This window comes from Mobula birostris, chromosome 6 (genome assembly GCF_030028105.1).
Source record: "Mobula birostris isolate sMobBir1 chromosome 6, sMobBir1.hap1, whole genome shotgun sequence".
NCBI lineage: Eukaryota > Metazoa > Chordata > Chondrichthyes > Myliobatiformes > Myliobatidae > Mobula > Mobula birostris.
This window is the reverse complement of record NC_092375.1, coordinates 6,569,784-6,582,697: the sequence shown is the minus strand read 5'-3', so window position 1 is coordinate 6,582,697 and position 12,914 is coordinate 6,569,784. Positions and strand designations below refer to the sequence as shown.

Sequence of the window (12,914 nt, the reverse complement as noted above, 5' to 3'; positions counted from 1 at the left end):
AAGTCAGCATCGTATCTGTAAAGGAAAATCTTGCCTGACAAATCTGGTCTTAAAGTAAAGGAGGCTGAAGTGTGAGACTTAATAAGTAGGCACGATCATGATTGGTTTAGACGTGAAGGACAAAGAAAAGATGTCGGTGCAAGGGCTAAGGGACAAAGATTTAGGATTTTTGGCAGATATGGGAGGAGGGGAGGAATGGGTGGTCAATGATTTTGTTTCTGGACCTTTCTGCCAATGAGTAGAATGGCACAGCGTGGTTAGTGGTTAGCAGAACACTTTACCGTGCAGGCTCAATTCCCGCCGCAGCCTGTAATTCTCCCCATGGCCATGTAGGTTTCCACCGGGTGCTCACTGTACTCACACAAAGACATACTGGTTTGCAGGTTAATTGGTCATTGTAAATTGTCTCCTGATTAGGCTAGGGTTACATCAGGGGTTAGTTGGGCAGTGTGGCCTATACCACACCGCATCTCAATAAATAAAAAATAGAGTGTAAAATGAAATTGAGAGAAATAATCTTGCAGGATCAGAAGGGGAAAAAGACTGTATGAATTATGATGTAGCTAGTATGGAATCGATAAGAGGAATGGGCTTTTGTTATCTTTCCACTCCAATAAAGGTAATGTATTAGCTTCAATGAGCACTTACTTTGTGTGTCTCAAACTTTCAATGGCTTTTCAGAATCAGAATCAGGTATAGCTCGGGTGTCTAAGACGTTTGCACAGTACTGTAGTAATTTTATGTATTGCATTATACTGCTACCACAAAAAAAAATCATGACATATGTGAGTGATGATAAACCTGATTCTGATATGGGTCTCTATTGTGGACTGAGAGTGGGAAGGGGGCAGGGAGAGGGGAATCGTGGTTAGGAAAAGGGGAAGGGAGAGGGGAGGGAGCAAGAAGCACCAGAGAGACATTCTGTAATGGTTTGTTGCAGAATTCTAATAATACTGCAATAAATCAATTGTTTGGAACCAAATGAGCTTGCCTGGCGTCTCAGGGCTGGATGGGTCCCCCCCCCCCCCTGCCTGGCACTCCTTCTTTGCCACCTGTGCCAGACCCCATGCATGGTGCTTCACCATCTCCATTCCCAATATCCTTTGCTTCCGCCAGATTTACAAACTCACGCTTCTGCCCCACTTTGTCAACTACTGTATTGCGCAAACTTCTTAGGCACCCTAGCTATATATATGTGTCTAAGACCTTTGCACAGTACTGTACATTAGAACATAAAGGGAAGTGCATCATTTGCACAGCCAAGGATCTGTTAGGGTCACCCCACAAGTGTCACCACACATTCCAGCTTAATCAGAGTGCATACTTCATTGATCAGCATTGTATAGAATGGGTTAACGTCTTCCATCTCTTTGAAGTTGATAAATTGGTAAATTGTTATGATATTGTCACCTGCACTGAGGGAGGGTGAAAAACTGTTTGACTTGCGTGCCATTCAGAGAGATCATTTACATACAACAGTGAGTTGAAGTTGTACAAGGGAAAAACAATAACAGAGTGTTACAGTTACAGAGAAAGTGCAGTGCAGACAGACAATCAAGTGTAAGGGATGGAATGCTGAAGTTTGACACAACCACATTTGGAGCACTGTGAGTGGTTTTGGGAGCCATATCGAAGAGAGAGTGTGTTAGCATTGGAAAGAATCCAGAGGAGTTTATGAGAGTGATCCTGGTAATGAAAGGATTAATGTTTTAGGAGCGTTTGGAGGCTCTGGCTGTGTGTGTGTGTGTGTGTGTGTGTGTGTGTGTGTGTGTGTGTGTGTGCGTGCGCGCGCCCTTAACTCCTGTTGTGGAGTTGTTGGGGCGCCGTCATGACAAGCTTTTTTTTTGTGTGCTCATCGTACGGTGTGTTTTGGGCATCTGAAACCTGGCAGAGCCCCCCTCCAAGTTTTTTTTTACGAGGTCAAGTTGTTAGCTCCACACTCAACCCAAGGAAGGATGGAGAGCGTGCAAGGGAGCTGGCCGGATTCGAACTCTGGACCTCTCGCTCCGAAGTCCAGTGCTGATACCACTACGCCACCAGCTGACAAATATACTCACTGAAATTCAGAAGAATGAGGGAGGATCTCATTGAAACCTATTGAATATTGAAAGGCCTAGATAGAGAGGATGTGGAGATGATATTTCCTAAGGTGGGAAAGACTAAGACCAGAGGGCACAGCCTCAGAATAGAAGGATGTCCCTTTAGACCAGAGTTGAGGAGGGATTTCTTTGGCCAGAGTGTAGTGAACCTATGCAATTCATTGCCACAGACGGGTGTGGTAATCAAATCATTAAGTGTATTTAAATCAGAGTTTGGTAAGTTCTTGATTAGTCAGGACATGAAAGGTTACAGGGAAAAAGCAGGAAAATGGGGTTCAGAGGGCTAATAAATCAGCCATGATTGGGACAGACTCAGTGGGCTGAATGGCCTCATCCTGTTCCTATGTCTTAAGGCCTTATGATTATAAATCCAAATTATTATATCCAGAAGAGGAAAAGTCCTTCATAAAAATGAGAAGGTCTGCAGATGGTGGAAATCCGAAGCAACACACACAAAATGCTGGAGGAACTCAGTAGTTCAGGCAGCTTCTATGGAAATGAATAAACAGTCAAGGTTTCAGGACAAGGCCCGTCTTCTGGACTTCCTGGTTTCAAAAGTGACAGTTGTGCTCTGATGTCAACCTGCAGAAGAGAACTTGAAGCCTAAGGTAAATCAGCCATGATTATATTGCACGGCAGGGCCAGGTCTGAGACACTGACTGACCTTTTCCTGCTACTCTTCTGCTGAGATGGCAGCACACTCCGGGTCCAATCAAGGGCGTATTTGTTTTTCTTGTATATATCCTTTATGATTGGAAGTCACTGCTGCATACAGAGGACAGCAAGTTCTGCAGGTCTCTCCCATCAATGAGTTGCTAGACAGCAATGGAGCTGGACATTGCGTACCGCTGTTGTGTTGTCACCCGGACATTGTGTACCGCTGCTGTGTTGTCACCCGGACATTGCGTACCGCTGTTGTGTTGTCATCTGGACTTGTTACATACCATTGTACTGTGATGGTGTGCAGTTCAAAGAAAAAGGTGCGAGTGACTGACTGCCTTGGATGCTTTTATTGTGATCGCAAGAACCTATCGGACATTGGTAATGTAATTGGTAATTCCTAAGGAGACTGAGGTCCTTTAACATCTGCCGGATGATGCTGAGGATGTTCTACGAGTCTGTGGTGGCCAGTGCGATCATGTTTACTGTTGTGTGCTGGGGCAGCAGGCTGAGGGTAGCAGACACCAACAGAATCAACAAACTCATTCGTAAGGCCAGTGATGTTGTGGGGATGGAACTGGACTCTCTCACGGTGGTGTCTGAAAAGAGGATGTTGTCCAAGTTGCATGCCATCTTGGACAATGTCTCCCATCCACTACATAATGTACTGGGTGGGCACAGGAGTACATTCAGCCAGAGACTCATTCCACCGAGATGCAGCACTAAGTGTCATAGGAAGTCATTCCTCCCTGTGGCCATCAAACTTTACAACTCCTCCCTTGGAGGATCTGACACCCTGAGCCAATAGGCTGGTCCTGGACTTATTTCCTGGCATAATTTACATATTACTATTTAATTATTTATGGTTTTATTACTATTTAATTATTTACGGTGCAACTGTAACAAAAACCAATTTCCCCCGGGATCAATAAAGCATGACTATGACTATGACTAAAAGCCTCCAAGTTCGGTTCAGGTGTTCATTAGTGAGACCAACAGCAGGGTAGCTGTGTTGCGTGGACAAGTTCCTCATGCCTCAGAATCGCCTGTGGTGGTCACTGACGAGGAAGATGCTGGCGCTGGCTGCATGCTGCTGGATTTCTTATTCGCCTGGGGGGCTGGCCTCTCCCATGGGTGCTGCCCCCCAGTGTTCACTCTGTGGAAGAACAAGCTGAACCAGGACAACTCAGGGACTTTGACTATATTATTATTTTTTCTTTTTGCAACTGTAAGTTTCTCTGTAACCATACCCATATGTGCTATTTGAGCTGTGTGCTGTTGGTAATGTGTTTGGCACCTTGTCCTTGGAGGAACACTATTTCGTTCAGCTATATTCAAGAACGGTTGAATGAGAATTAAACTTGAAACTTGAGCTTGGGCTTGAACTATTTTCCTATTCTCTTTATGCCTCAGTTGAGAGCCTGGAAATTGAAAGGTGTGAAGGCATTTGCAACCACAGGACATTTGTTGAGGCAACTCTGATGTCTGAAAGTCTTTGACAATCCTTGTTAATCTCCAATTTAACACACACGAAATGCTAGAGTTACTCAGTAGGTCAGGCAGCGTCTATGGAACTGAATAAACAGTTGACATTTCAGGCCAAGATCCTCCTTCAGGACTCTCCATCATTTCCAATCTATTGTGTAATTAATAGTCACAGTCACAGCATGCGTTTTTTTTGGACATCGGTTGTTTGTCAGTCTTTGTGTGTGGTTTTTCATTGATTCTATTGTATGCTGTGAAGATCTGCAGGGAAATGAATCTCAGGGTAGCATATCATGGCAGATACATACTTTGATAATAGATTAACATTGAGTTTTGAACGTTGTGAAGAGTATCAGCCCAAAATGTCAACTGTGTGTTTCCCTCTGTAGACAATACCTGATCTGCTGAGCTCCTCCAGCACTTCTGTGTGTGGTGCTCCCATTTCACTGTCATTAAGGCACTTGGTAAATTCTCTTGTTTGAGATTGCTAGTCGACTTTTGAGCAAGTGGGATGAAAGCAAGTTATTGTGCTGGTTGGGGAAGTGAAGAAGGAAGGAGACAGAGAGAGAAGGGATAATGAACAAGGCCACAGTGTCACCATACACCAAACAACATGCCCACAGTTCATTAACCCTCAACTTGGAATGTAGTAGGAAACCAGATATCCAGAAGAAACTCACCCAATCATGGAGATAACAAAAAGACAGCGGCTTAGAAGCAATAATACCATAAGACATAGGAGCAAAATTAGGCAATTCGGCCCATCAAGCCAGTTCTGCCATTCAATCACAATTAAATTATAAACTATCTCCTCCCTTCTCCCCATAACCTTTGACACCCTTACTAATCAAACACAGCTTTAATTATACCCAATGACCTGGCCTCCACAGCTGTCTGTGGCAACAAATTACACAAATTCAGCACCCTCTGGTGAAAGAAATTCCTCCTCAACTCGGTTGTAAATGGATGTTCTTCTATTTTGAGGCTGCGTTCTCCAGTCCTAGGCTCCCCCACTATAGGAAACATTCTCTCCACGTCCACTCTACCTGGGCCTTTCAATATCTGAGAGGTTTCAATGAGATTCCCCTTCAATCATCGTAGTGAGAACAGGACCACAGCCATCAAACACTACTCACACATTAACCCTTTCATTCCTGGGAATATTCTTGTGAACCTCCTCTGGACCCCCTCCAACACCAGCACATCCTTTCCCAAATAAGGGACCCAAAATTGCTCGCAACACTCCATCCATCTGACCAATGCCTTATAAAGACTCAGTAAGGTGAGTGAAGATCATTTAGAGGAGGACAAGATAGACTCCTGAGTGGCAGAAGGCACCCAGGTACCAGTTGAAGCCCGTGTCAATGCCGCCAGAGCTCCCCCACCCAACATTGGCCCATATGCTCCAACCTACCTTGTACTCCTGGATGATTCCATTCTGCTGCTCTGCAGGGGGAGGATCCCAGGACACACTGATACTGGTGCTGTTGTGGTTTCCAACAGTCAGCACGGTCACTGACTGGGGCGGGGCTCCTGGAGCTGTGCATGGGAAGACAATATATCAATTCAACTTGCGCACCAGCTCAGTTAAGCAGAGAGGTTTAGAAACTTATCATACCACGGAGCCATTTAATTGTCTTATAATTGAATTGACTCTATTACTTACATCCTTCATATATATAAGTAAAAATCTTTGTTACTTTTCCGTCTAAGTGTGCAATGTGCAATTTATAATAATTAGTATGTACAATAGGACAGTCAATATAACATAGAAATACAGTTGCGTCAGCATGAATTAAGCAGTCTGATGGCCTGGTGGAAGAAGATGTCCCGGAGCCTGTTGGTCCTGGCTTTTATGCTGCGGTATCATTTCCCAGACAGTAGCAGCTGGAACAGTTGGTGGTTGGCGTGACTCGGGTCCCCAATGATCCTTCGGGCCCTTTTTACACACCTGTCTTTGTAAATGTCCTGAATAGTGGAAAATTCACATCTACTGATGTGCTGGGCTGTCCACACCACTCTCTGCAGAGTCCTGCGACTGAGGGAGGTACAGTTCCCATACCAGAAAATGATGCAGCCAGTCAAGGTGCTCTCAATTGTGCCCGTGTAGAACGTTCTTAGGATTTGGGAGCCCACACCAAACTTCAACCGCGTGAAGAGAAAGAAGCACTGTTGTGCTTTTTTCACTACATAACCGGTATGTACAGACCACGCGAGATCCTTGGTGATATTTATGCCAAGAAACTTGAAGCTGTTCACCCTCTCAACCACAGATCCATTAATGTTAATAGGGATTAGCTTGTCTCCATTCCTCCTGTAGTCCATAACCAGCTCCTTTGTTTTGGCGGCATTGAGGGAGAGGTTGTTTTCTTGACACCAAGAACAGTGGGATAGAAGCTGTCCTTGAGCCTGGTGGTAGCTGTTTTCAGACTTTTGTGACTTCTGCCCAATGGCAGAGGGGAGAAGACAGAATGTCTGGTTTTAGGATATTAAGCATTTCAGAAGCAGTAGTTAAACTATGAAAACAACGGGAATTCTGCAGATGCTGGAAATTCAAGCAACACACATCAAAGTTGCTGGTGAATGCAGAAGGCCAGGCAGCATCTCTAGGAAGAGGTGCAGTGGACGTCTCAGGCCGAGACCCTTCGTCAGGACTAACTGAAGGACTTCCTTCAGTTACTCCTGACGTAGGGTCTCGGCCTGAAATGTCGACTGTATCTCTTCCTAGAGATGCTGCCTGGCCTGCTGCCTTCACCAGCAACTTTGATGTGTGAGTTAAACTATGAACTTATTTTTATACAATTCTTTATTCTTTATAATTGTTGAATGTTGTTGTTCTTTGTTCCTTGTCACTCCCTTGTCAACAAACCACAGCAAATTCCTAATACATGTAAATATATATGGTGAATCAATTTGATCCTTGATAAGTTATTGATAAGAGGAAGGATGGAAAGAACAAAGGTTATAGAAGCGACCTGGTCTTGTATGGCAATTCAAATGAGCAAGAATGCAGAAAGCTGCAGAGAACACTGGACTCAGCCCAGTACATCATGGGGACATCCTTCCCCACCATTGGTGGTATCTACAGGAGGTTCTGACTCAAAAAGGCAAAGCCTTCATCAGAAATTTCCACCATCTGGGCCAGGCCATCTTCACACAGCTAACACAGGACAGGAGCTACAGAATCCTGAAGTCCCACTCCACCAGGTTCAGGACCTGCTTCTTCCCTTCTTGAACCTATCTTCATGACCCTATTCAGTACCTCAGTATAGCAACACTATGAACACTTTCTCCACTTTGCACTGAAATGGACTTTGCTTTCTTTTATTCGAATTTTGTTTCTTTCTTTTAAAAAGTTGTGTTTAACTCAGTCCTGAACAAGGGTCTCAGCCCGCAAGGTCCTCTGTTTATTTTGCTTTGGATTTCCAGCATTGGCAGACTTTCTTGTATTTGGTTTATGTTTTTTTTCTGGCAAGTGCTGCCTATATGATTCTATATGCCTGTATGCTGCTGCTGCAAGTATTTCTTTTCTTTGCACCTCTGGATGTGACAATAACCTTGACTTTGATTTTGATAAGACGGAGACTAAGGCTGTATGGTAACAAAACTGGAAGAAAATTGCATAATTCGCTATCATCAACATTGACTTCGGGTTTCGCTTTAAGAGGCTGGCCAGACGTGACGACGTGGTTACGTAAGAATTTTTAGTGCGGTTTTGTGTTTAGGTTTTGGAGTTCAATAAAATGAGTTACGGGGTTCATTAAATATAAAATGCCTCATTTTGTTTAATTTGCAAAATCCCACATCAGTGACCCTGATGCTGTAGGACAGTTCTGGAGTTATTATTGAACATATTCAGTAGCAGGAGGTTTACCAGGATGCTGCCTGGATTAGAGAGAATGTCTTTTGAAGACAGGTTGAGTGAGCTAGGGCGTTTCTCTTCAGAGAGAAGGAGGATAAGAGGTGACTTGATAGAGGTTACAAGATGATAAGCGGCATTTTCCCAGGGCAGAAGAGGCTCATATAAGGAGGTATAATTTTAAGGTGATTGGAGGAAAATGCAGGGGGGATGTCAGAGGTAAGTTTTTTTTAAAAGAGGGTGATAGGTACATGGAACATGCTGCTAGGAGATGTGGTAGGTTGTCAAGTGACACAGTGTTTTCACCAGTAGGAAGTTCAGCAGGTTGATGCCTGGATTAGAGAGCATGTTTTCTGAATATTGATTAAGCAAGCTAACATTTTCCTCTTTGGAGAGATTGAGAATAAGAGGTGCCTTGACGGAGACTTAGAAGATGATAGATTGGCATAGAAAGAGTGGACAACCAGTGATTATTCCCAGGGCAGAAATGGCTAATACAAGAAAGCATAATTTTAAGGTGATTGGGAGAAAGTATGGGGGGCATGTCAGGGGTAATTTTTTTACACAGATAGTGGTGAATACATGGAACACACTGTCAGGGATGGTAGTAGAGGTAATTCATGAGGGGCATTTAAGAAACTCTGAGGCACATGGATGATGGAAAAATGGAGAGCTATGTGGGAGGGAAGGGTTTGATTATCCTTAGAGTAGGTTAAAAGGTCGACAGAACATTGTGGGCCAAAGAGCCTGTACTTCTCTGTACTGTTCTGTGTTCTAACACCTTGTCCTTGGCTCTGAGATTGGGTTTTTATTTCCCTCACTGCTGGTGTGAACAAAAAGCTTTCCGATGAACCCTGATAAGTCAATAATTCCACCATTCCACGTCTTCCCCGGGATGTGCTGTGAAAATAAAAGTTACCGCTGAACCCAACATCCCGACCACAGGCAGCCATTTTGCTACTTCCTGGGCACGCTACAGGCCTCAGGAAGAGAAACCTATCTCTGGGTGTCATACATCGTGTAGAATGGAGAAATAGGAGGGGTGATGTCAACCAGGCTCCATTGAGAAAGGTGGTGGAGAGAAGGAGTGAATGAGAAGGGCATAAGGTGACAAAAGACTACTGAAATTAGTGAGTTGGATGACGAGAGGGTCACTGGACTTTGGGGCATGTGACGACAATAAGCCAATTTGTTAATTTATGAGACAGGAGAGAGGGAAGGAATGTCAATGAGAGAGAGGAGAAGATGAAACGGGGATGGGAGATCAGGAATGGGGCAGAGAGAGAGAGGGAGGAGGGATTCAGTGAGAGAGGGAGAGAGGGAAGAGAGAAAAAGTTAAAGGGAGAGAGAGGGATGGGAAGAGAGGTAGAATGGGGGGAGAGGGTGTTAGAGAATGAAAGAGAGAGAGGGGGGAAGAGAGAAACAGAGAGGGAGATGGGAAATGAGACATGAGAAGAAGAGAGAGGGAGAGGGGAGAGTGGGAGATAGAGAGTCAGGAAAATGAAAGAAGGAGAGTCAGAGGAGAAAGATAAAGGAACAGAGGGGGAAGTAAGAAAGATATCAAATGTTAGATGGATAAGAATTAAAAAAGGTGAAAGCAGAGGAAGTGAGAGAGAAGAGAGACAGTGAGGAAAGTGAGCTACTGAGAGCAAAGGAGAGTGAGAGAGTAAATGAGAAGGGAGGGGCAATGGGGAAAGCGAGCTGTGGAGAGAGAGAGAGAGAGAGAGAGAGAGAGGCAGTGGGGAAAGTGAGCTGTGGAGAGCAAGAGAGCGAAGCAATGGGGAAAATGAGCTGTGGAGAGAGAGAGGGGGCAGTGGGGAAAGCGAGCTGTGGAGAGAGAGAAAGAGTAAATTAGAAGAGAGTAGCAGTGGGGAAAGCAAACTGTGGAGAGAGAGAGAGGGGGCAGTGGGGAAAGCGAGCTGTGGAGACAGAGAAAGAGTAAATTAGAAGAGAGGGAGGTGTTGGGGAAAGCAAACTGTGGAGAGAATAATTAAGTGCAAACTGCATAACTCACTTTTGTGCAGGGGTTGAGCAAGGTCAGGTATTGACAGACCATTTTTTACACTCTCTCAGCAGTGAATGTGGAGGCCGTGGAGTCGGCAGGTTTGGTCAATGTGCAGTACTTGTGGAGAATGGGGTGTGGTGCAGATTAAAATACGGGAATTGGAAACACACCTGGGAATTCTGAAGGGAAACAAACTGCAAGGCATTGCAATGTCGTAAGCGGTGTGTCCAGGGGCTTGAGGCTCAGTTCGTACACAATGCCCCTACACTGACAGAGGAACAGGGTCTATGGTATCGGCTGCCACATGCACCAGCACTATCAGGCACACATTACACTGGGCGATATTGTGGCACATGGAGTATTGTGAGCAATTTTCGGCCCCTTATTTGAGAAATGGTGCAGTGGCACTCGATAGGGTCCAGAGGAGGTTTGCAAGAATGAAATGGAAATGAAAGGTTTAATATATGAGGAGAGTTTGATGACTCTAGCCCTTTACTCACTGGAGTTTAGAAAAATAAGTGGGAATTTCACTGAATATTGAAATGCTGAGATAGAGTGGGGGTAGAGAAGATGCTTCTAACAGTGGGGGAGCATCGGACCAGAAGGCACAGCCTCAGAATACAAGGATATCCCTTTAGAACAGAGATGAGGAGGAATTTCTGTAGCCAGAGGATGGGGAATCCGAGGAATTCATTGACACAGATGCCTGTCACTCTCAATGCCATTCTCCTGCCTTTTGCCCGTAACCTTTGACATCCTTACTAATCAGGAAACTATCAACCTTCACTTTAAGTACACTCAATGACTTGGTTTCTATAGCCATCTATATCTACAAATTCCACAAATTCACCACCCTCTGGCTAAATAAATTACTCCTCATCTCTGTTCTAAAAGGATGTCCTTGTATTCTGAGGTTGTGCCCTCTGGTATGAGACTCTTTCACTATAGGAAGCATCCTCTCAATGTCCACTCAATACCTTTAATCTCTTACTACTGCAGTTGAGCATCCCACATGCTTCAAAAGTGTGACAATCATACCAGTGCCTACGAAGAGCAGGGTGAGCTGCCTCAATGATTATCACGCATTGGCATCCACATCAACTGTCATGAAGTACTTCGAGAGGTTGCTCATGGCCAGAATCAACTCCTGCCTAAGCAAGGACCTGGAACCACATAGTTCGCCTATCTCCACAATAGGTCTACAGTGGATGCAATCTCACCAGCTCTCCATTTGGCCTTGGATCATCTGACAACAGTAAGACCTATGTCAGGCTGCTGTTTATTGACTACAGCTCAGCATTCAACACCATCATCCCCTCAGTTCTAATCAACGTTCCAAGAACTGGGCCTCTGTACCTCCCTCTGGAATGGGATCCTTGACTTTCTCACAGGGAAACCAGAGACTACATGGATCAGAAATAACATTGCCTCTTCACTGACAATCAGTACTGGCACACCTCAAAGATGTGTGCTTAGCCCACTGCTCTATTCCCCCTACACCCATAGCTAGCCACAGCTGAAAAATCATCTATAAATTTGCAGATGACATAACTATTGTTAGCAGAATTTCGAATGGTGCCAAGGAGGTGTACAGGAGTGAGACTGATCAGCTGGTTGAGTGGTGTCACAACAACAACCCTGCACTCAACATCAGCAAGACGAACTGGAGATGCAGCTCAATGACCTTTGTCTAGTCAAGGAGATTGAGGAGGTGACAGAGAGGAGCTATATTTCATTAGGAGTTTGAGAACACTTGGTATGCCATCAAAGACGTACCAAGTTGCACAAATTTCTACGTGCTCCTTGGAGAGGATTCTAACTAGTTGCATGTCTGGTATGGGGGGAGCTTCTGCACAGGATTGGAAAAAGCTGCAGAAATTTGCAAACTCAGTCAACTCCGCCATGAGCTCTCGTCTCCATTGCGTGGAGGACACCTTTAAAACGTGATGCCTCAAGATGTGGCACCCACCATTAAAGCCCCCTGTCACCCAGGATGTGCCCCCCTCAAGGAGGTGGTTACAACTGTGTACAACAGGGGCAGAAGAGATTCACATTTATGATCTCTTTCACACACACTCACACACACACATACGCACTTACAAATATACACACACACCCCACACACACACATATACACACACATATACACACACACAAACACATACACAAACATACATAGGCAGACACAAATACAGACACACACACACACACACACACACACACACACACACACACACACATACACACACACACACACACACACACACACACACACACAAAAGACGATTCAGGAATAGCTTCTTCCCTTCCACCATCAGATTTCTGAATGGACAATGAATCCATGTATACTACTTCACTATTTTGTCTCTTTTTACACTAAATTTAATTTATATGTACATCTTACTGTAATTTATATTTTATTACTATTATGTATGGAATATACTACTGCCACAAAACAACAAATTTCACGACATGTGCTGGTAATATTAAACCTGATTGTGATTCTCATTCTCTGTCCGGGACTTTCAGTATCCGGTAGGTTTCAATGAGTTCCTCATTCATCTTTCCAAACTTCTGGCTTACACCACACCAGCAGTGGTCCATGTTCACTAGGCAAACCATCATTAGGCATACCTTTTTCCTACCAAACCTCTGTGTTCATAATGCAAAAGTCATTCATTGGCAGATGAACTGGTGATCTGCTCTACCAACACGATAATCACAGGCAGGGGTAGACCATTCAATTGCTTGAGGCCACTCCCCTATTCAGTGAGTTTGTGGCTTGCCTCCAGAAATGAACCTAGTT

The 12,914-nt window shown here is 44.5% G+C and overlaps 1 protein-coding gene across 6 annotated transcripts in view; it reads right to left on the bottom strand.

Moving 5' to 3' along the window:
• Positions 1-12,914, bottom strand: part of robo2 (roundabout, axon guidance receptor, homolog 2 (Drosophila)) — a 620,252-nt gene that overhangs the window by 129,453 nt on the left and 477,885 nt on the right. For all 6 annotated transcript variants that reach the window (XM_072259833.1, XM_072259836.1, XM_072259834.1 and 3 more), the window contains one exon: positions 5,659-5,783. In XM_072259833.1, the coding sequence (XP_072115934.1) occupies positions 5,659-5,783 (125 nt within the window). The remainder of the gene's footprint in view (positions 1-5,658; positions 5,784-12,914) is intronic.